The 24,681-nt window shown below is 36.7% G+C and overlaps 1 protein-coding gene across 1 annotated transcript in view; it reads right to left on the bottom strand.

Moving 5' to 3' along the window:
• Positions 1 to 343: 343 nt before the first annotated feature.
• The window catches only part of timeless (timeless circadian clock), a 95,871-nt gene continuing 71,533 nt past the window's right edge, over positions 344 to 24,681 (bottom strand). Inside the window, exons 15-30 of the mRNA XM_058791393.1 lie at positions 22,915 to 23,066; positions 17,616 to 17,713; positions 15,819 to 15,939; positions 13,116 to 13,317; positions 12,681 to 12,820; positions 12,479 to 12,561; positions 12,260 to 12,380; positions 10,652 to 10,734; positions 9,970 to 10,118; positions 7,067 to 7,286; positions 6,919 to 6,987; positions 3,689 to 3,807; positions 3,367 to 3,589; positions 2,858 to 2,900; positions 2,669 to 2,748; positions 344 to 503 (exon numbers count right to left, since the gene is read on the bottom strand). Coding sequence (XP_058647376.1) covers positions 379 to 503; positions 2,669 to 2,748; positions 2,858 to 2,900; positions 3,367 to 3,589; positions 3,689 to 3,807; positions 6,919 to 6,987; positions 7,067 to 7,286; positions 9,970 to 10,118; positions 10,652 to 10,734; positions 12,260 to 12,380; positions 12,479 to 12,561; positions 12,681 to 12,820; positions 13,116 to 13,317; positions 15,819 to 15,939; positions 17,616 to 17,713; positions 22,915 to 23,066 — 2,028 coding nt within the window. The 3' untranslated portion in view covers positions 344 to 378. The remainder of the gene's footprint in view (positions 504 to 2,668; positions 2,749 to 2,857; positions 2,901 to 3,366; positions 3,590 to 3,688; positions 3,808 to 6,918; positions 6,988 to 7,066; positions 7,287 to 9,969; positions 10,119 to 10,651; positions 10,735 to 12,259; positions 12,381 to 12,478; positions 12,562 to 12,680; positions 12,821 to 13,115; positions 13,318 to 15,818; positions 15,940 to 17,615; positions 17,714 to 22,914; positions 23,067 to 24,681) is intronic.

The following is a 24,681-nucleotide window of genomic DNA, read 5'->3' as shown; positions in this document are numbered from 1 at the left end:
ATACGTCGGACAATAAACCTGATAATTTCATACAGTAAATTTTATTAACATACAAAAAGCACAGCCAGTTACCTCATAAGAGCAAAATGTTTCAATGTATAAGAATTATACAGTAAACACTGAGCCAAAGCCTATATAAATGTGAGAGAACAGAGCAATTATTGTTTTGCTGACACTGAAGTGAGAATGCTGGTGTATCAACACTAAACCAAAAAGCATGTAGAACAAGACGTTTGAAATTACATTCGCAAAGATTTCCCAAAATAGTAAAATACCACAAATATGGCCAACTACAAAAGTTAAAGGTAGATTGATGACTTAGTAATAATTCACTTTAAGGGGGTCATTTTATAATTGTATTATGCTGTATTAACATTTCTAGTTATCTTCCTCTTCATCACTTAACACTCTCTTATATCTGCGCTTAGCTGGGGCATTCTCGTGGTCTGAATCAATGCTTCTTTCAAAGTTATTCCTGGATAAAGGATCCACATCTGAAATATCTGTGGGAGAGAAAAGAAAGTCACCTACATAAATATAGGAATTCATTGCACTTTTATCAATATCCTTCAGCATCATACACTGATTATAAAAGATATCTACTGTTACCAATCAACCACCACAATGAAAATGGTTCTAGATGTCTCTATTTGATATTTCAAAATTTCACGAAGACCTTAAATGAATCATATTAAATTTTGTTTAAATGTATTAATGTTAAGTCCAATCCAGTCACTGCATTTTTTTTGCACTGTAGGATAGGTGTATAGGTTTACTAGCATAAGAGCCCTGCACCCAAACACAGATAATAATCTTTAGTCCATCCCCTATCCTGAAAAGTCTGTCTTGCAGAGATGGACTAAAAATAAACTCCCAAAACTTACTGCCAGATTCTGGAAGATAAATTCTTGAAAGAGTGGTACAAAAAGATGTGATGCTGGTCCTTCAAGAGTCACTCAACTTATCTGTCTACAAAGCCTATAAAAATCTATCTTTTCACAACACTTCAGCTTGTGATTCTTATTAAATGAGGGCCATTTTTAGGATTTTCTTTACCCAAAGTCTCTGAAAACCTGACATATTGCACTTCTGGAGACTCCAGGTAGGTTGCAGTTTTGGAAAATGGCTAAATGGTTCCTGATGGTTTCACACCTAATTCTTTACTGTAACTTTTAATTCTTCTGCAGTTAATCTGTGTCTTCTTTTCCACCTGTTTTTTTCTGAACATCAGAATATCAACTTGCCTAATAATTATGCACGCACTGTATAAAGAATAAAGCTCAATTTGGTGGGCAGAGTTAGTGTAAATAGCCTTTGCTACACGGCAGCAATTTGTTATTATGTGGATGATGTAGTTTTGTGGTTAAACAATATTTGTATGCTGTCTAACTGTCAGTCGTCTGTATTCTGCCTTCAGATCTTTTCAGCTTCTTTGGCTGAACTGATCCTCCTGTTGTCTCTGCTGGTAAAGCACATTAGCTGTCACCTGTGTATTGATGCTAGAAGCATAGTGTGTTGTTTGGTGATAAGAGCAAAAAATTTGACAATTGATCACACTTATAATAGTTTTATTTCTCAACTTTTCCTGCTGAGACAATGGGAGAATCACTACCTATACAATAGAGGGAGGCAAAAAAATCTGAAGACAGAATGACCGTCAAAGAGAGGATTTGATACAGCACAGAAAGAGAAAATATTTGATGGAGAAAATCCTGAGTAGTGATGACCAAGTAGACTTCTTGGATGTTGAATGCTCTCTAACAGGAGCTGGTTTACCATTTTGGAGGCCCAAAGCAAAGTCAAGACCCACATGCTCCACCTGAACATTACCTTTGTAACATGTTACTTCAAATTGCACAGAAGTATTGAATAGAATTAAGTGACATTTAATAACTATATTTACTTTACTTTGAAATACATACAAAAACAGTAGAAAAAGATCTACAATCTAACATCAGCCTTTTAGTCAGTGGTCGTTTCTGGCTTATTTGGTGCCCTAAGCAAAATTAGACATTAGGGCTGTCATGATTCCTTGATTAAATTTGAGTACTCTGTTATAAACATACTCAGCTGCATTTTTTGCCCATGTCTATTGGCAAAATACAGGAAATGCGCATTCCACAGACAAGAATCTATGAAAAGCATTATTAGACCGCATTCATAGGCTGTATGAAATATTAAAATCATTTAAAAATCAAAATAAAGCAGAGCACTATTGTGAATTCACAAAGGCTGCGATTCGATTAAATATATGCTCCGCGGGTTTAATATGCCCTTTTTCATATGCGTGCAGGTTACGTGCATCTCAGAGTGGCTCCATTCATGCTAAATGCTGCTCCACACAAACAGTTATCATTTACATACATGGACCGTCTCAAACTCCATCTTTGCATATGCTGTGAGCCTGAGTTGCTTATAATGTTCAGCTGGGAACAATGTGCACTATTCTATCAGATTTACAAGGTGACTCATTTATAAACCTGTGCCAACACAGAAGAATACATTATTATCTTTCAAAATATGCTAATTGTCCATCACAGCTTCAAAATAAAAGTATAATACCAGATTAAAACACGCCTACGATGGAAGTAGCATGTACCTCACTTTCCTCTCATTTTGAGTTATTTGATGGAAATTCTAGATGAACTTTTAAGATGCTGTTCATTACCTCTTTCATCATCATCATCGTTATAGTCATCATCCAACACTCTTCTTCTCTTCTTTGATATTTTCTCCTCTATATGATCACTGAAAAACAAATAATCAAAATCACATTTAGTATAAATGTACAAAAGTCATGTTTAGCGTGAACCTTCAGAAATTTTGGTCACTTAAATACATCGATACTAGCACTAACCTTTGTTCCACAGTATCAGAACTGCCCTCACATGATATAGAGTCTTAAAAAGACAAAGAAAATAATTTAATTGATAATTACCAAATAAGTAAGTACTTACACACTTGTACTTGTATAAGCAGCAATCATGAGGCCAAGCACACCAATGCTACAACATCTGAATAAAAATAGCATTCTGGTGATGTTTGTAGAAAATAAAAAAAAAATAGCAGTAAAATGTCTATATGGTAGAAATTGAAACTATATTAGTGCATTCGACTTAGCATGAACTCAGAAATTGGAAGGAAAAAAAAAATCCTTTGCGGCACTAGAGGATTTACAAGGATTTGCTATTGTGAATGCTCCAATTGTCCTCTATCTGTGTGCTATCATCTTCTATGGGTTGCCACAGATTTGAAGAGTAAAAGACGACAAAGAACAAACTAACAGATAATTGCATTTACACTTTCACTGCTTGGCCTCTAATAAAATGATCAACATTGGCATCACCAAAAATGTTGCATGCTTACCCTTTGATTTGGAAGAGTCATATTTCCTCTGGCGTGACAACAGCAAAGCTCTCAGTGCCTGAGCTCTCATGTCTTGATTATCACCCTCCATCTCGACTGTCAGACTGCTCTCCTTGTTTCCCTCAGAGTCCCCTTCAGCTGCAGTCTCAACCAGGTCAAGAGATGCTGCTAATGACCTCAGCTGATTCACACTCAGGCTGGAAGAAATTCTCCAGAAAGACTCCTAATGAATGACACATTGGATGAGATGATAGCATAGTGTAGAGCATCTTCAAATAATCACTTTTATTACAATATGGAAGCTTCTGAAGCTCAAACCAACCTGTCCATCTGCGGGTGCACGGATGCCGACTGTGCATAGAAGTTTTTGGAAGGTCTTGTTGTCCATGGCATCCTCATTCTCCTCTGTCAGAGGAACCAGTGCCACAGGATGAGAAACACCTGGAGAAAAAGAGGTCATATTTTAAATTGAAATATTTCTGCATATGTGGAAAAACCTGTAACCACGTAGCTGGCCAAGGGATTTGTGAACATCACAAAACTGTAATTCAGGGGCACAGGATGTTAAACATGACAAAGACAAAGAATAGAATCATATTTATTCACACTTACAGGGTGATACTTAAAATCTCAATAGCTAAATTCAAGTTGGCAGGAGAGTGATTTATCTTTTCATGTGTGTCATGGTTAAACTCAGTTTTAACAAAGCATATGGACGATCTGTTCTGGGGAAGAAAACAAACAGAATAGAAAAATAGAAAATCTGTGCTTTCACAGCTTCCACTAATGCACAGCGCAGGCTTTGCCATCTCTGTTTCGCAAGCAGTGATAACGAAGAGATTATAATTCATAAGCATTGGTGGAATTCCTTTTCAAATTTAGCTGTTGTGTCATGTTATATGATTGTATAAATACATTATGTATAATATGGATTTCTAGAATAATTTATGGTTTGAGCTTCTTTCTGTATGATCAGCCTCACCACTTTAGGCAATCAGGCTCTATTACATTAATTTCAAATGGATTCGATATTATGTAAATATAACAAACTGAAATCACTGCACTTGTTTCTATTTCTAGTTCTATTTTAAAACCCCCCCACGGCCCCAACCAATAGTGAACTGTACCGAAACAGTCCTAAAATCACAATATGCAGCAAGCCGTGGCAAACTTGAACAATTAGACTCCTAGTTGTTATGAAGCATAACTATTTTATTTAATTCCAAAACATTCTAATCATTAGGTCTTTTATTGTTAATTCTCTACTAAAATGTAACACTTTTAAATTAAGTGGAAATTTTTCATTCGGATTAGACGTTAAACCGTGGTCCTGACTCTCTGTTGTAATTAAAAATCCCATGGCACTACTCGTCAAGAGTAGGGGTGCAATCCCGGTGTCCTGGCCAAATTCCCTCCACTGGACCTTGTCAATCATGGCCACCCAATAATCCCCATCCACTTGATTGGCCCTATGACGCTCTCTCCTCTCCACCTGTAGCTGGTGTGTGGTGAGCGCACTGGCGCCAATGTACTGTGGCTGCAGTCGCATCATCCAAGTGCTGCACACTGGTGCTGGTTGGGGAGAGATCCCCTCTTATGTTTGAAAAGCGCTTTGGGTGTACAGCAATACACAAAGAAAGAACAACACAATAAATCCCTCCCTCCCTCCTTTCTTCTGTCCTTGCAGCTAGACTTTCCAATCTGAACTTTCGGAAATCTTCAAAATCTATGATCGTAATTGGTCAACCTTTACTGAAATGGGAAATCAATTACTTAAAAGGGGGTCTAAAACTTTTGGCTATATAGTTAATACTACCAATTTTTGGGGAATTTCCACTCTCTTTTTTAATTAGCAGAGATTACATTGCTGTATTGTCTATTATAAATTGAATCAACATTAACTATGACCTTTGCCTCTAACTCCTAATTAACTGCTTATTAATTGTTAGTAAGATAGTTAAGTTTAGGTATTGGGTAGGATTATGGATGTAGAATATGTTCATGCAGAATATGAGCTTTATAAGTAGTAATAAACAATGAATATGTTGATAATAGGCATGCTAATAAGCAACTAGTTAATAGAGAGAGTTGGTCCTTATACTAAAGTTAAGTTAAGTCGTGACGTATTGTCAAGTATGGTGACACATACTCGAAATGGTGCTCTGCATTTAACCCATCCAAGTGCACACACACAGCAGTGAGTAGTGAACAAGTGCACACACACACAGTGAACACACACCCGGAGCAGTGGGCAGCCTTGCTCCAGCGCCCAGGGAGCAATTAGGGGTTCGGTGCCTTGCTCAAGGGCACCTAAGTCATGGTATCGAAGGTGGAGAGAATGCTGTTCATTCACAATCCCCACCTTCAATTCCTGCCTGTCATATAATGATATTCTAGGGAATTGTGTGCTTCTAATTTTATAGCAACAGTTTGGACAAGACCCTTTTCTATTCTAACATGACAATGCCTCTGTCCAAACTGTTGCTTTAAAATTAGAAGAACACAATTCCCTAGAAGATCATTATATGCTTAAACATTAAGATGTGTACTCATGGAAATTACTAAAGTAGTCAAACCTGTTCATCAGAAGGGGGTGTCCCAATACTTTTGGCAATATAGTGTATATTCGGTCAATCTCATGTCACATGACACTGCCTCTAAAGCAAGACAATGATGCCTGCTTTTATGTTAATCACACCACTGGGCTCTACCTACTGGTCTAGACCTCAACAGTGTGAGCATTTTACTCACTTTTGTGACTAAAAATAGATGTGTGTGAACTGTAAAATGCATTTAGGAGCATGTGTTTGAATAAAAAAAAGTTATGAAATTTGATGTCAAATTATAAATTGTATAACAAACATCTTAATTATCATAGGTCTTAAACAAAAACAGGAATACGATACAGACAAATGTGATTATTAAATATTAAAGGCTATGATTTAATTAAATAATGTGAGCGCTGCACCTTTCAAAGTAAAAATGTGGCTGTTCTACAGGCTCACGGTTTTAGAGCACAATCAGTAAATATGCATTTATGCCCATGCTTGTGATCTACTAAAAATAAAAAAGGGTTCTTTCTCTCCAACTCTAGTGATTCAGAGAATTACCATAAATACTTCTGAAAACGGACACCTCATTATTCATACACTTGTTTTTGCTCATGCAAACCATAAAAAATGCTTTGCGGGTCACATGCTGAGTAACCTACTGTACATATATTGTATTTGTGGAGATCTGTGAATCCTATCACAAATTCATAGTATTCACAGATCTGCACAATTATATCTATGGTTTGAGAGTGTACAGTAGGATTACTCATGCGTCCCTCAAAGCATTATTTATTATTTTAGATAATTCTCTGAATCACTATAGTTAGAGAGAGGGAACACTTTTTTTTCTAGTATTTCAGTACGTTCTTTGAGGTTCTCTTAAAACGTAAGAAAAAATATTTTTAATAATAATTAAAAATTTGTTTGTGACAGAGGGTATATGTGAATTGCAAGCAGAAGTAATAGAAGGGCTTTAATCACTAATGTTTTATGTACTCACCATCCTCCTCGCGGTCATCAGCAGTTCTGTTAAGGGAATTCTGTAGCCACAGGACAGGCCCTGACAGACCTGTTAACGCACAAAATATCAGGAATTATCTCAGCCTTCACTTAGAAAGAATCTCAAAATTATGCCTGATGGTACCTACCTTGTTGCTGTAAAGTCTGGACCATGTTTCTCAGACTATGAATTCTCTCCAAAGCATTGTCTCTACTCATGCTCTTTTGTCCTTCTTTGACTGAGTTGCCAACATACTCTTCATAGTCTTGCTCATCTTCATCTTGATCAGATTTATCCTCCTCTTCTTCCTCTATGTCCAGTTCCTTCTCCTGTGACCTTTCAGTCAAATCAAAGAACTCTTCCTCTGTCTGACATGTATAAACACACACAAATATAAATGTATATCTGCCGACAGAACAACAGCTACTGTAAATGTCAACTGGTTGGGAGATATTAAAGTGATATTAAAGTGAAGGTGAATTACATACACCATTTTACTATGATGATGGCAAAGGTAATCTAAATGCGAGTTTAAAAATGGTTTTGAATGGCCTTTCAGTAGACACAGCCCTAGAGGAGGCCTTGGGGTTTTCACATGGGGCCTCAGAAAACTGTTGTAAAAAAGTAAAAAAGCCAACCACCTTGGGGTTAGACGGACAGATGATGTCATCGTCCATCGCCGATGGCTGACAGACATCGCGATGTTGAGTCAGCATCGTAATCCTCCCCACAAAAAAACCCCTTCTTCATCACACTATATCATCCAGTGAAATGCGTGCTTTCAATTTCCATGCCTTTACTTCAAATAATTAATGTCAATGTATATATATATATATATATATATATGTGTGTGTGTGTGTGTGTATGTGTGTATGTATGTATGCATGCATGTATGTATGTATGTATATGTATTTTTTTAGGTAATAAGGTCACACTTTATTTCGATAGTCCACTTTAGACATTCTACTAACTATAAGTAACTTTATAACTACATGCCAACTAATTCTCATTCATTTGCAACTACATGTCTACTAACTCTCAGAGTGGACTGTTAGGGTAGGTTTAGGGTTAGTAGAATAAGTTGACATAATTGGAAAGTTTCTCCCATCAAAATAAAGTGTTAGAAGATATTAAGCAGACAGTCTACTAATACTCTAATGACTGCTAGTTGACATGTAGTTGCAAAGTTAAAGTTGTAAAGATACTGTTAGTAGAATGTCTAAAGTGGACTATCAAAATAAAGTGTTACTAATAATAACAACAAATGAAGTTGTTCCCGATCAGGCGCGAGGTGGATGTTGAGACAAAGTGCATCAAATAGGTGATACTGGGCAAGTGTCAAGCTCATCTGTCTGCACTCATCCACAGTTGAGTGTACTTTGAAAGCTTTGTGGATGCGGCTGTGCGCGAGACGGAGCGGAACGCGTGAAGTATAAGTGAAGTATACCTGGGCCTTAAGGGTCAGCTGCTGCAGAGCTTGACAAAATCTAAATTGCTGATGAGATGAAAATATCTAGTGGAAATCTAGTTATGCTTTTAATGATATAATTGTTTTCAACGTTTTTATGGCCATCAAGTTAACTGATATCTCCCAATGTCAACGTCCATCGCAATGTTTTCTGCAGACATCGTCTGATGCCAATTTGGTAAATATGGCCCAACCCTAGTCTCCATGACATTCTGGTATAAACGGGCATTGACATTTTGCTGCCAAGATATGGCTAGGGCCTCAAACCACCTGCAAGGGCTCTCAGGACACTGCATGTATCTATGATCTATGAACTAAATGCTAATTAAATGACCACCTTGCGAAACTATAAAATTCACAGGCAAACAATTACTTGCATTCAGTGCTTGGTGGGTGTTCATTTTAAACCCTGGTTCAGGCATGTTTCTTTTAGTTCAGAATAAATCTACTTATTACCATTATACATACTGTACAACATAGTGCATCAATTTTGCATTACATCAATAAGGTGTAGAGCAGGGGTCTTCAACTAAAACGGCTCGAGGTCCAGTAATGAACCCTCCCCACCAGCCGAGGGCCGAACAATTATATATAAAAAACAATTGATGTTTTTTTGCCAGGCCAGGGTATCTGCAGGATATTTAAGCTTAAATTCAAGACTTTTAAAGACCTTTTTTTAAGACCTGAACAAAAAAAAATTAAAAAAATTAAATGACTGTAAAAAGCATGATTTACAGTTCAGATGCAGGTTTTCACAAAAACAATCAAGTATTATATTAATTAAATAACATATAAATATATTTTACTGCCTTAATTGTTTACATTTTATAACACATTATCTTCAGCATATTTGGCAGATTTTCACATTGGCCTTTGACAACAGCAGACCTAGGGGCTGATTGAAAATGGAAAATCATTCTCTTCCAGCAGGTGGCGCTTTGGGAATGGCAGTACACAAATCCCAAGTGCAGCACTCATATTTATTCAATGAATAGCCTTTAAGTTTAAATCGCAATTCTTGTCTTTCAGTCTCCACATTTAATACCTCCTGAAATCATAATTAAGACTTTCTTGTAACATTTAAAATTTTTAAGGACCCGTCAACTTTCCTAATTTTTGAAAATGCCATTGTTTTTCACCCACTGAAAGTTTCAGCTGTCTGTGCGCAGCGGGCCACTCTCTGCTCTCATCACTGCTCGCACGACTGCACCCAAACGGCTCTAGAGCTGACCTTGATCTGCTAGATATAAATTTGATTTACTAGAAATTAGCGTTTGGTATTTATTTCATTATGTCAAAAGCCTTCACGAATTCGGACCGGAGTCCACTACCGTAAAGACTATAAAAGCTGCGCCAGTTGAAATAGAAGCTAGATATGTAGGTCCGGGTCCAGATGGGAGGGCTTCTGGGTCTGGACCCGGACCGCGGTCCGCCTGTTAGTGACCTATGGTGTAGAGGGTTAAAATATGCCAGTCATCAAAAAAAAAAAAAAAAAAATAAATAAATAAACTTTTAGGATGAAATGTGACTGCTCTATCCCAGCTTTATGTTGCACCATAGAACTTATATGTTGATGGACGCACCATTCCAGCACTCCTCCCTGGAGCACTGCGTTTTCTCTTCTTGTAAAGATCTCTGCGATCGGACACTAGACCCATGCTGAGGATCTTGTCAACTATTCGTGCCCTTGAACGCTTGGCTGTGATCCGCTTTAGAATATTTCCAAGCATATCTATGGAAATAACAGAGAAAACAGAAATAAAGGACTTTGCAGGCATAGCAACAGGTGTTAAGAGACAGAGTTAGAAGTTTTATTTATTTTTCTTCTTCTTCTTCTTCTTATTATTATTTGTACTTATGTTGAAGGGACAGTTTCACAAAGCCAGAGAGCAATTACACTGATTTCATGAATTTCTTTTAAAAGTTTTTATGAACCTTAACTGTTCAAAACATGCTTCATTTCAAAATGGACATCACTGAAAATAGTTATAACTTCAGATGTTTTTCTAATAATCAAAGGTTAGTTCAGGAACAACTGAATGATTTAGTGAGTTTGTTTGTAAAAGATTTATTAGACATTCAAATTTTTTTTTTTGGACTTTTAAAAAGACCGCTTCACAGTCATTTATTTTTATCTCATTACCTCATCATTTAATTTTGGTTATTATAGTAAGAGCAATGAAATCAACAACAAAAAATCATAGCATTTTTACTTGATTATGAAACAATTGTCATATAATTAAAATATATTTAATTTAGACTAACCATCAGAGTCTCTAAACTCCTCAAAGAGCACCTGGAGTTCTTGCTCCTGTTCTTCAGTCCAGAGTACGATACGAGTACCTTTCCTGATCAAATGAGGGGGGAGGGAAAGACAGTTTCTCTTAAATCAGAATGTGACTATATAATGCAAGAAATTACTCATATAAACTAATGCCAATCACATAAAGCAAAGCATAATTAAATACAATTCTGAATTGCCATTTTTTGTAGTTACAATGCCACCTAGCATCTGCATTTGACACTGTTCAGAATGTGTACCACGTTTAATGAAGTTTGTATGCTGCACTCAAGATATAGGCTAACTGGTCAAAAACCAAAATATATCCCAATAAAATAACCCAATATATGCTAACTTATTAAAAGCCACATACAACCTAGTTATTAGATGCTAAAATTCTATTAACTGATGGTGGGCATTCTAGCTGATTTATGCATTTGATATTTCACATGTGTGTTAGAACTTGTTTTAAATCACAGAAAACATGTAAAACTTAATTTCACCCCTTTTTAAGCACCCATTCTATCAAGCTTCATTGAAGTAATAGTTCACTCAAAAATGTAAATTTGCTGTTAATTTACTCACCTTCAGGTCATCCAAGATGTAGGTGGCTTTCTCTCTTTAGTAGAGCATTGAAAATGCTTTTTAGATGAATCCATGATCCTTGGTGATTCATAAAATGCAAGTCAATAAGTTGTCACTTTGAGAGTCAGAAAAGCAGGCACAGGAAATACAATATTAATCCCTGTGGCTCTTGACAATATAAATTGAGGTCTTATGAAAGAATCGGTCAGTGCAATAGAATGAACAATCTTCAACATTAATACCATAGTCTCGGGTTAATGGTCCTGGAGCTCAAGCTTTCCGTAAATAATGACAAATGTGTGAACTGATGCTAGTTTACACACGTTTCAGTTTCTTGCAGAGACTGATAATTTCGCTTCATAAAACCTCAGAGCCTCAGGGATTAACTTTGTATTTCCTGTACCTGCTTTTTTTGACTCAAAGTGACAGAACCCAGTGACTTGTATTTTATGAATCACCAAGGACCACGGATTCAGCTAAAAACCAAATTTAACCTTTCCTCTACTAAGGAAAGAAAATCACCTACATCTTGGATGGCTTGAAGGCAAGTAAATTAATAGCAAATTTTAATTTTTGGGTGAACTATTGCTTTAAGCTTTAATTTTGTGTCTGGCAGATATAGTAATAACAGAGTTTCTTCATGACTTTATGAAACAATTAAATTCATTATCAATCATTTTTATTAGCTGTTGCAGCCCAACTGTAAAATCCTGATATGTGTGTTAGGTGTGTATTACACAATTTGAATTCATTTTTGGGTCACAGAAAATTTATACCATAACCACTAGCCAAGTTAAAGCTGAAGTTTGCAGCAAAATTGGACTAGAATAGGAAAAATAATGAAAATCCTTAAGTAAAAATAAGGGCTTTGTTAAGTTTCAGTTTAATTTAATTTAAATACATTACAGAGAAGAAAAAGAGGGAGAGAGAAAAGGGATGCAACAAAATGTCTCTACTTTGCTACCAGACTTTACTTTCCAACTACAGGTTTTACAAAAGAATCATACCTTTCTTTCTTTAAATCCTTCACACTGTCCACTAAACCCATGGACACCATGTGAGACACCACGTCACGTCTAGTGTGGCTGCTGCTCAGCAACGGTAATATCGTCTCAACAATATCTGGCACTTAAGAACAAAAAGAACCAAAACAACAAAGATCATTTAGTAGACTGGTCAACACTCAAAAGCCAAACAACAGACACTGTGAATGACTGGAACTCTACCTCCAGATTCCTTGTATTCTTCATACAATCGCTGAAGCTGTTCCTCTTCCTCAGGAGTCCAATTGCCTTTTTTCTTGCCTTCCCTAATATATATATGAACATGTGAATAAAACATCACTAACGTTTGAGCACTGTAGTGAAGTTCAAAGATATGAGCTCTCAACAACCTCAATATCAAAAAGGTCAAAACACATGCAATTACCCGTCTTTATTATATCCCTCTGTCATTTCTCTTACAGCACCTACATTCTTCCAGAACAGCAGCTCCACAAACGCTTTGTTGTTTTTAGTAGCAAATACAAAGAACCGGTTCAGAACATATTTTGCAAATGTAACAAGCTCCTGTAAAGACAAAAAACAAACAAAAAAAAAAAAGTTACTAAATCAAAAACTAAATTAAATAACTGATTACAAATTGTAACATTTAGATATGCAGAGGTGTGAGATTAAAAGCTTTCTTTAAAAAGCTCTTCTTTAAAAGCTTTGAAAGACTTTTTCAAACATCAAAAATCAATGACCTTGGCATCATTAGCGCTATGCTTTACCAGTCAAGCTACAGGCACCACATGGTTACAAAAGATGCAGAAAGAACTACACTGTAATAATGGAATAATAATGGAAATCATCAATGTGTCACCTGATAGGCGGTCGCCGCTGGGTCTCCCAAGATCTTATTAAACAGGGAAAAGATGGACAACTGATAGAGTAATGTCTCCATCTTTAGATCCACAGCCAGTCTATGCAGCATGCGTGTGATGCAGTGATTGGTGTGAACAGAGTTCTGGGAGTACGAGCGCAGCAGGATAATGTATGGACGCACAACATTTGGACTGGCAAACCTGTGAATCAAAAATTTTACTTATAGAGTGTTACTGAACATATAGCAAGAGAAACATTTATTTAGCCTTACTTCAAATCAATATAAAATGCAATTATATACAGTATGCCTACATTTTGATAACAGTTGTTTCTGCTTATTACAAAATAAATAAACAGTAAATTATCAGTAGTAGTTAACAAGGCAGATAAATTGGCTGATTTTTTTAATTAATCACCATTGCCGATAAATTTTCCCTGTATGACCGATTTGAGAAAAGCCAACATGTATAGACTAAGAGGGCTGCATAGGGATCTCACGGGTCCCGTGTGACCCAATGCAAATCTCGTAGGAACATTTTACTTTTACTGCGGGCGGGAATGGGCAGTCAAAAAAAAAAAAAAAAAAAAAAAAAAAAGTAGTGCAGGTCCCGCCATCCCGCAGTCCTGTGATTCGTCTCATACCAACAATGGACTTACATAAACATTTACATTTATGCATTTAGCAGACGCTTTTATCCAAAGCGACTTACATTGCATTCAAGTTACAGTTTTTACATTTTATCAGCTCTTGCTTTCCCTGGGAATCGAACCCATGATCTTGGCGTTGCTAGCGCCATGCTCTACTATTTGAGCTACAGGAAAGAAATAAACAGGTGTTTACATGGTGTTTGGTCTAACATAATTACAATTACTTATCCACCATGGCACAGCCCCCCAACTGTTATTTTTCTTTTTAGATAGAAATAATTTAATTCAGCTGGAAAACATTACACAACTGAATGCATCTGCTCCGCTCCATACAGCCAGGGCTGCCAGGTCTGCGTGACAAAACCAGCCCAATGGCCAGTCAAAAACAGCCCAAAGTAGCACAATTACCATATGTTAAATATCAAAACTCAAAATATCTCATTTCCATACCTAAAATACATATACCTCAATGAGTGACTTGGCAACCCTGCATCCAACATGAGCTGCAGTTAGATTTGACTGATCACAGGTCGAGAGTAAGGAAAGATGACTGACAAGACCATGTTGGATGATTTGTTGCTCTTCAAATCCTGAACTCATTGACATATATCTTGTAAGATGTGCTCCCTTTACACCAGGCATCCTCAAATCTGGCCCACTCTCCTGCAGAGTTTAGCTCTAACCCTAATCAATTCAAGATCATTAGTAAATCACAGGTAGGTGAGTTTGATAAGGGTTGGAGCTAAACTCTGCAGCAGATTGGCCCTCCAGGGAAAGATTTGAGGAACCCTGCTTTACACAGTGCGCATGATCGCAAAATCGAAAATGAATGTGAAGCAAGCACTCATTCAAAAGCGATTTATATTCCCTGCATATTGAAAGAAGCTCCTTGAAGCACGAAAATTATATGTAATGGTATAATTTTTACGGAAACGGGCAGGAATGTGGAAGCGGCTAGGTGCAAGCTTGTACTAGCAGCATGTCAGACAAGGAAGAATCATAGCCAGGTTGATAGCCATGCATCCCACCATCGCATCTGGAGAGGAGCAAGACCAGCCTAGCCAACACCCACCACTACAACTCCCCCAATGTTTTCAACGAAACAAAACATCAAGCAGGGAATCCACAGGAGACACACCTAGGAAACCAATTCGGAAAACCAAAGTCAAATGGCCAAAAGCCAACAACAAGCAGGAATGGAGAAGCTTTAACCAGAGCCTACCACACAGTCCTCCAAAACTCGCTAAGAGGTAGTACAACTGCCAAACTGAGTATCTTTGGAGATATTGTCTACGAATGCGGCAAAGGGAGATTTGGAGAACTGCCACAGAGGAAGACCCCTTTCAAACAGAGTGGGAGATGGGAAAGAGAAATTCTGCAGCTGGTAAAGGACTGTCGCCGCCTCTGGAAAGCTTGGAGGAAGGCCAGGGACCACAAGAAGGAGGGCTTGAAGAACCTGTGGGTTCAAATTAAAGCTACAATTCACAAAGCTGAGGCAAGCAGAAAGGATCAGGAAATAGAAACTGCAAAGAAAAAGCAAGGTCAAGCTTCTTCTGTGACCTTTTTAAGTATTGGAGGAGGAGAACAGGATGCTGCACACCACTCAAGGGCTCCTGAAGTCTCTCATGTCGGACACACCAGTTGTCAAAGGCACTAAAAGATCTGGCAGAGAAGGCAGAGCAAGGGAACTTCTGGCTCTGGAGAAAGGACAAGGCGGGGGGAAAGAAGGTTCCTAGGGCTGGCTTCAGGGGCGGTAGGGAGATGTGCCTGCCGCTGCTACACCACCTGGAGATGTTCCAGGATTAAAGGAGCGAAAAATCAATGATAGGTGGCTCCTAGCTGACAGCCAGCCTAAATGGCACCGTCGGAGGTGTGTCAGGCAGAAATGCCTTGCAGGTATTCCTACCTGTTCTTACATCCAGCTTGGAGGAGATAGACCAATTGTGTGATGTTGTTAAACAGTCCAGAAAATTTTATACTGAATAACTTTCATTCTAGAATTAAAATGAACTCCATTTACATCTACTTTAAGTAGAAATAATTCTCAACGCACCTCTTAATGAAATCTAAGTAGTTGAACTCCGTCTCAGACACAGCAACAGACTCCAGCTCTTCCTCTTCCTCCAACTCAACTCCATCCTCTTCCTCAAGAGCAGAATCTAAAGGAACCGACTCTATACATCAAGAAGAGAAAGTCAATACATCATCATACCGCTCCAGTACTGGGTATAACAGTAAAGTGTAGTATTGTTTGTAATGATAACAAGTGGTATTGTTAGAATACTGACATTTCAGGAGTCGGCACCAATACAAGTAATACACCAGTAACCAGGATTATCAATACAAATTTTGACACTTCAGTAAAAACTACTGATACTGGAAAATAGGGCTGCAAAATAATGTTATATCATGATAATTTGATAAAACAATCAAACAAACAAAAAAAAAAAACATGATTATTAAATCACAATAGTCTTTTTTTCCATTCCATTAGAATTATTGCACTTTCACATATGCACAAATCAAGAGAACGTCAACTCACATGGTTTGCTCATAGATTTAGGATCAGCAAACAGCACACACAACCAAGTGAAAGAAAACCGACTCGCTGTACTATTTTAATTTGAGAAGAATATATCTCAGAACATATATGTGACCCTGGAGCACAAAATTAGTCATCAGGGTCAAATTTTGGAGATGCAAGTATTTGAAAATCTGGAATCTGAGGGTGCAAAAAAAAAAATCAAAACATTGAGAAAAATCGCAGAAAAGTTGTCCAAATGAAGTTCAATGCATATTGTGATAACAGATTTTTGGAAATTTGTTAGAATCTGCAAAGTCAGATATTAACAGCAATTAACAAAAAATAGACACTTGGCAAATGATCAAAAAATATTCAGAAAACATTGAGAGAAATTTCTTCTTCATCTCATTCTTAAGGGCTGGATATACAATTTTATTTGCATTCCGCTCTGTCTTGCACAAAGAAGCGGGATTTATACTTTCGCCTGGCTCTGCAGCGTGAGCCTCCCCTGATTGCATGCGCACCTCCTCAAACAAACGAGGCATTTATACTTGTCGCCCTCACCGTTGTACTATTCTTTGAAACAACAGGAGGCGATTTAGAGTAATTGCCCTCTAAAACTCAGGAAACAGCAGTGAGAAGTAGCAGCAAACTCTGTGTCTCACGTAGAGTGGATGAATGAATGAATTCATTTCTTTCTGTATAAACTTGTTAGGATGTGGGTTCATTTGTAGGACGCATGTAAAATGTCTGTTTTTAGTACACTTCACCATACCCACACTACAAAAGAATCAAAGAATCATGTAAAGCTTGAGATTACTTTCATTTCATTAACAATTTCATTAATCAGGGAGCTTTACTTTCAATAAAAAATTATTTCTGCTGAAGATGTGCCTGTTCGGCTAGAGTCGCTCTGAAGTCTGCAGCATTCAGCAAGTAGCAATAGTAGGCAATAACAACCGAAATGTTGGTAGGTGTGTTTATGCAAAAGGAATGACACACTGCATTGACGGTATATATTTTATCTATTTACATATCCCCTGGGAGTCAAACCCATGATCTTGGCACTTCCAGTGCCATGCTGTAGGTTTCGAATTACAACAATATTATAAGGTTTAATAACATACACTATTCTACCAAACCTGATAGTATCGTTGTTGAACAACACTAGAAAAGTAGAGCATTGAGTATTGTTAATGATGTTGCCAGAAATAGCAGTAATGACACTGCAGTCTTCTCTGTAATGTCTTGGGTAAAGAAATATAATGTAATGTAATATGTAGTATGTGAAGGCATCAGGTACAGTAATATGTAGTGTGAGCTTACTTGGGAGTTTAGTGAAAAGTATCTGCTTCAGAAGTTCTAGTTCCTCCTCAGGTTCCACCTCAACAGATCCAAATGCATCTCCTTCAGGCCACACTGCCCTGTTTCAAACCAACAGTTTTGCAAGAGAATAAGTAACATTGTTTCTTTCTACAATTTAAAAAACATTACATTATTATTAGTGCTGTCAAATGATTAATTTCGATTAAAAATCGCATCCAAAATAACAGTTTTTGTTTACATAATATATGTATGTGTACTGTGAGGGGGGCGATATGGAAAAAAATATATCACAATTGTTTTTAGAAACATCACGATTTTATCACGATTCTTTGTCGTGTTGGTTTTTCTATTTGGCAAGTTGTCTGAGCATTACAGCCAAACTAATTTCCCTGTTATAAAGACAAAGCCTTTTCAAGGTAACAAAAAAAAAAAGACATATTTAGGCCAAAGTGGGTGAAGATAAAAATCTTTGTCTTTATTTTATATTTGTTATTAAAAAATAAGACAAAGATAAACATAACTACACATAATATACAAAAAAACAAACAGTGCTTTATTTTCAGGTACAATAGATGTATTTACCATGAGCATTTAAAGGGGTCATATGATGCGATTTCAAGTTGTTTTCCTTTCTCTTCTGTGTGTTACAAGCTGATTGTGCATAGACAAGATCCCTGAAGTTGCAAAGACAAGTCTCAAAACCAAAGAGATATTCTTTATCAAAGTTAAGACTCTGCCACGCCCCCTAAAACGACTCATTCAAACACGCCCCCACATGTCTACATCACGATGTGGAAATATTTGCATAATGCAGCCCAAATGTTCACCCAAAGAAAGAAGGCGTGGTAACCGCAGTAGTGTTGATGCAGTAATGTCAGGGAGACGCTGTGTGTTTCTGGGTGAAAGAAAAAGCACTTTATTTGGCCTTCCGAAAGTAGTTGCATTTAGGAATCATTAAGATTACTTGGAACAGAACAGCAACGCATTTTATGGACGACCATTTCGTGAACCTAGAGAGGAGGTAATTCTGACTTTGCTACGACAATCTGGCACTTCTGAATCAGCAACTGTATGTTTTGTTATTAGTTGAAATATTTGCTATTGACTGTTTAAATGCGGAATTTTGCGTGTGTGTGTGTGTGAGTGAGAGAGCGACAGAGAGAGAGAGAGAGAGTCAGCGCGGCGTCGTTTTTGTGTTTGTGTGAGTGTGTGTGTGTGTGTGTGAGAGAGAGGAAGACACACGGTCACACAACCGCGGCTTGTGAGCTGCAAACACATACGAGCTTCATCACTGTCTGTCACGCGACTCTGTTCCCCTCTCTGGCTTAAACTGATGGTAAAACTATGGACATTATTAACGGTCTTTACTATAATTTTGAAAGCTGAAGCTCGTGATTATGGAAAGGGGCGTTACATTTCCAACGCGGCTTGTGGTGTTCGGCCAATCACAATGCACTGCGCCAGTTGGCCAATCAAAGGGACTTAGCGGGGCATAGAGGACCTACAATAATGTACAGTATTTGAAAAATGTGTTTTTCAAACAATAAAACATGTCAACATATTCTGTTATACCAAATACACAAAATAATGATCTTTAAAAAAAGCATCATATGACCCCTTTAAGAAATTGAATGAACAAATATAAAAAAATAAAACTGAAAATATAGACTGATACCTAAAGCAACTGTATTAAAGTTCTTCAGTCAAGAATAGTGAGTCAAGTCAAGTCACCTATATTTATATAGCGCTTTTAACAATACAGATTATGTCAAAGCACTTAACAGTATCAAATTGAAAGATAGAGTGTCAGTAATGTATAATGATAAGATTAAACACTCAATTTTCAGTTAAAGGAATTTCATTATTGAATTCAGAGATGTCATTGTCTAGCTCAGTTTAAATAGTATCTGTGCAACCAAATCGGCGATAATTGCTAGAAATGATTTCACTAGTGAGTGATTTTTCTTTGCGTTTTGTTGTTTTGTTTTATTATTGTTAAAGGAATAGTTCACCCAAAAATAAAAATGCTGTCATCTGTCTGTCAATTCTGTCATAGTGTTTTATTTTTATACCATCATTTACTCACTCAAAAGTTGTTTTAAACCTGAATGAGTTTCTTTCTTCTGTTGAACATAAATGCTATTTTGAAGAACGTGGAAAACCAAACAGTTGCTGGTCTACAGTGACTTCCATAGTATTTTTTCCTACTATCAATTTTAATCTGGACCAGCAAATGTTTGGTTATCCACATTCTTCAAAATAACTTCTTTTGTGTTCAGCACAAGAAAGAAATTAATATCGGTTTGGGACATTAGGGACACTTAATTAGGGATGCAGCGATTAACCGGTTTTACGATTAACCGCGCTTTAAAACGTCACTGTTAATTAATCGTAAAGGCTCCGCTACACCGAGTGTTTCTGTTGCACGGAATGGAACTGTTGAAACGAGCAAAATGAAAACAAAGTTACACTAGCGGTGCACCATCTTAAAATGCCGTGCTTATCAGAGACACGGAGGCTACTAGATTAACTATGACAGAGGAACCAAACAGCGATCCTTTATTTCCACCAGAGAAATGACTGAAGTCGATAGTGTGGGACCATTTCGCGTACACCAAGAATGACCAGGGCGTCATTTAAATAGTGCCGTAAAATTAGCTAAAGAGCGAATACATAAGGGATAATGCACGGCTAGCCAACCTGTTCTCCTGTGCAATAAACTATTTTAATGCACGACGTGAAGGCAAGGACCACCTGACGCGAAGTTCGGTAGCTCTAACATTCTGCCCGCTTCAGAGATGAAATAGTGCGGTGAGAGAGTGTGTGAATTAGCCTACCTGCATCTGCGCGTCACTTTAAACAATGAAGATTTGAGTTTAGTTATTTAAACAGTAATTTTACCCCCTCTTTGCTGATTAATATAATGAAGCGATCCAGTCTCTATAAGCTATTTTATTAATGAAAGTCGCTGGGCAGCGTTGACAACACGTTTCTGTCCTCCTAAATGTTTGTGTGGGCAGCTCGATCTCGATCTCACAAACCAAAATAATAGACATTTTCTCAGGCCATATGTAAAATCAGATGAATAAATATTATTAAAATGAATAAGTATGGATGACAGTTGATTACAATAATAGTTTAGTTTATTCCCCTCATTAGTAACAGTGCCTCTGTGGGATAAAGTTAATATTAGTCATCCCTGTTATAGTATTATTCATAAGTCAATTTATTTTTCACCATCTTTCCAAGTTCTGTACCTCAGGTCCAAAAGAAATGTAGAAAGAATATACAAAATGAAAACACCAAATACATTTGTGATCTATTTCCATTCGTTATTTTCAAAAGGGAAATACTGACATGGATGTTTACAGAGCAGGGGTCACGTTTTTTAATTCCAATAGGAGAGATGTACTTTTTTTTGTGCTGTATTATTGTTTACTGTGTTATTTCTGTTTCAAAAGGCAGCAATCAATAACACTTTAATATCTAAAGAGTGTTTATGTGATTTTATGTTGTGAAATGAATACATGCATAATAATCGTGTAACCGTGATTATTCCTCAGACTATAATCGTACCAACAAAATCTATAATCGTTGCATCCCTACACTTAATTTCTAGCGATTATCGCCGATTTGATTGCACAGATACTATTTAAACTAAACTGAGCTAGACAATGACATCTCTGAATTCAATAATGAAATGCCTTTAACTGAAAATTGAGCGTTTAATCTTATCATTATACATTACTGACACTATATCCTCCAATTTGATACTGTTAAGTGCTTTGACACAATCTGTACTGTTAAAAGCGCTATATAAATAAAGGTGACTTGACTTCACAACATGTGAGCGAGTAAATCATTTTTTTTTTTTTTTTACAGAAATTAAATTTAAGGGTAAACCATCCCTTTAATGACAGTGAATCGGCTGCATGTTTAATAGGCTACTGTCCCTTTAAGACCTGCACGCATACAGGCATGTATTCGTTTTTCTCTCAACTGTTTACTTTCATTTTAGACATAACCAACTGAGTCTATATGTTAACCTTGTGTGTTTTGACAGTATTAGCGCAAAAGATAATCTAGTCCAGTAGTCATGCGCTGTTTGACAGGCTTTTTAGTTCGCAGGCTTCGGGTGTTCGCTCAGAAAAAGCGCACGTCAGACCAGCGCGCGAATGAAACATTTAACCAGCAAGGCTTTAAAGCACATTCAAGTAATGTACTTTTGCAATGTGAATGCATGTGGCATTGTACAGTATATTGATATGGCGGCACCAGAACTGCAGCAGATAGAATGTGCACGATACTATGATATTTCTTCAAAAGCAGATTGTGGAGACATTTTTATCGTCCACGATCAAAAATAGTCATATCGCATACCCCTAGTGTACTGTATATATTTATTATGTATATATATATATATATATATATATATATATATATATATAAATAAAACACACATACAGTATATATTTTGAAAAATTTATATACACATTTATATTCTTATATTTTATAAATATATTTAATATATATACAACATTTTTCTTAAATATACACATGCATGTGTTTATTTATATATACATAAATATAAACAGTATACACGCCTATATTATGTAAACAACTTTTATTGTGGATTCGATTAATCGTGATTAATCGTTTGACAGCACTAATGATTATATTTAGGGGTGGGAATCTTTTAGCACCTCTTAAACGATCTGATTCAGATTGGCAATCAGATTCAAAAACGATTCTAGAGCTACATTTTATTTTCTTATTAATTTGTTTACTGGCAAGGTCGAGTTCTGTTGCTTGCACGCTCATTCTAGGGGCTTTCGGTTGTGGACAGGGGTCATCATGGGCACTCTGACTAGTCTACACAGGCCCATCATTAAAATTGTTGCCACATAGACCTTACCACTGCAATTTTCAGAATCGATTCAGTCACTAAAGTGACAATTGCAATACATCAAAGAATATTTTTTTCCTCCAACTCCTAGTTATATTTAATATAAGTACAGAAGTATTTAGTTTTCTTTGTAATTACTACATTAAAATATTAATTATATTAATAATTTAATGGCAGATCTATTCTGAACCCTTTAAGGCATAATTTGGATAAAGGACATCTTTCGGAGTCCAGGTGAATCCATCAATTCATTAAAAATCTGACAGCTTCATTCACTTTTTCCTGTGTGGAGAACAGGCATGCTGTGATGAAGATCTGCCAAAGTTAGGTGTTTAAAATATGGTGTGAAACATTAAAATACACTCTATAGGTGTTTTGGTGTGGTTGCCTTACCGTGCAGCACGGAGTAAACTCAAAGCTTCAGGTCCTGCGCGAGACATTATACAGTCTTGAATCCTGACCAGTGCTTCTGTTCTCTGCTCATCCACTGGAGTCTCAGATGTGGCATCAAAGGGCACAGCACCCTCTGTCAAACTCTCTGACAACTGCAAGCAAACATGAAAAACATCACACAACTTACTGTGTTCATTTGCACAACAAGCCAAGACTACTTGGAAAAATCAGATCGTCCATTTCTGCAAAACACTTTGATCTTCATACAAGAACAAACAAAATTGTGTGAAATGTTTAGATTGACATATTCATAGCTTAAATACAAACATTTTGAATTTCAGCCCCCAAAATGCCCTAAAAATAAAATGCAAGAACTTGCATTGCAAAGCATTTTTTTAGTAGTGAAAGAAAAAAAGAAAAAGAAAATCTGATTTAAAGGGTTAATTCAACCAAAAAAAAAAAAAAAAAGGACATTCTGTCCCGTTAGTAATTGGAGTTTGTGTACTGGTGCAGAAATGTGAGCAGAAGTAATTACCACCAGAGCACAGTCATGCAGGTTGGCATTGCACACCATTGATCCTTCCTAACTGAGCATGTAGCGCAACTTCTCATCCAGACCCTTGTCATTTCTATACCCTTGCTATTTCAATGCTTTTCTGCCTGGACTTTCTAAATGTGCAAACAATCCTCAACAAGTGCTCCAAATTGAAGCATGGACATTCATTTGAAATGGTGAGTCTGTTTTTAACAGCCAAACAACATCAAGTGCATATTTTGTTGGCCTCTTAGTTTATATTTCTATGAAGGCCCAACATTCCATTCCTCATTTTACTTACTCCTTAATTCATTTTTCGGTCACAAATTAAGGTCCAATTCTCATTCTTAACTAAGTTTTAACTACAACTTTTGCCTCAAACTGCCAATTTGCTGTTTATTAATAGTTAGTAAGGTAGTTGTTAAGTTTAGTTGTGGGGGTAAGATTGAGAGCATTATATATGGCATTATAATAAGGCATTAATATGTAAACAGTCAATATGCTAGTACCCACTTTTCAGTTAAATCATGAAAAAAAAAAAACTAATAAAAAATGCTCATGTTTTAACCAAAAAGAAGGAATGGCCAATTATTTCTTAACTCATAGACACATAAAAATTGCATATATTATCTGTAACAGAGGAACTACTCAAAATTCCCACCTTATTCACAACAAGTGCGCACACACACACACATGGTTTTTAACCTTGCTGCAATTTTAATGCATTTGGAGAGATGCAAATGAGCAACTGTTAGGTAATTTTCATAAAACAGACGGTGGTAAATTTGCGATGTAAGAGTGTATAAGTGCTAAAGATGTCAGTGTTGTGCTGTATCAATTGTGTCATGAATTCACAGAAATCAATCAAATCAAATTAAAGGTTTTTGAGGAAAACATTACAGGATTTTTCTCCATATAGTGGACTTCGGTGTTGGCCAATGGGTTGAAGCTCCACATTGCAGGTTCAATGCAGCTTCAAAGTGCTCTACGCAATCCCAGCCGAGCAATAAGGGTCTTATCTAGCAAAATGTTCAGTCATTTTCTAAGAAAAATACAAATTTCTATACTTTTTAACCACAAATGCTCATCTTTTTTTTCTTTAATTGACTAGAACAAAATACACAACATGATACAAAAATGTACATAAAAACATACCAGAGTGTACAAACAATCGATTCATTAAATAAAAAATAAAAAACTGTATATTAGTGAAAAATATTCTTCTTTGTGAA

Source organism: Onychostoma macrolepis, chromosome 11 (assembly GCF_012432095.1).
Source record: "Onychostoma macrolepis isolate SWU-2019 chromosome 11, ASM1243209v1, whole genome shotgun sequence".
Taxonomy (NCBI): Eukaryota; Metazoa; Chordata; class Actinopteri; order Cypriniformes; family Cyprinidae; genus Onychostoma; species Onychostoma macrolepis.
This window is presented reverse-complemented; position numbering and strand designations above follow the sequence as displayed.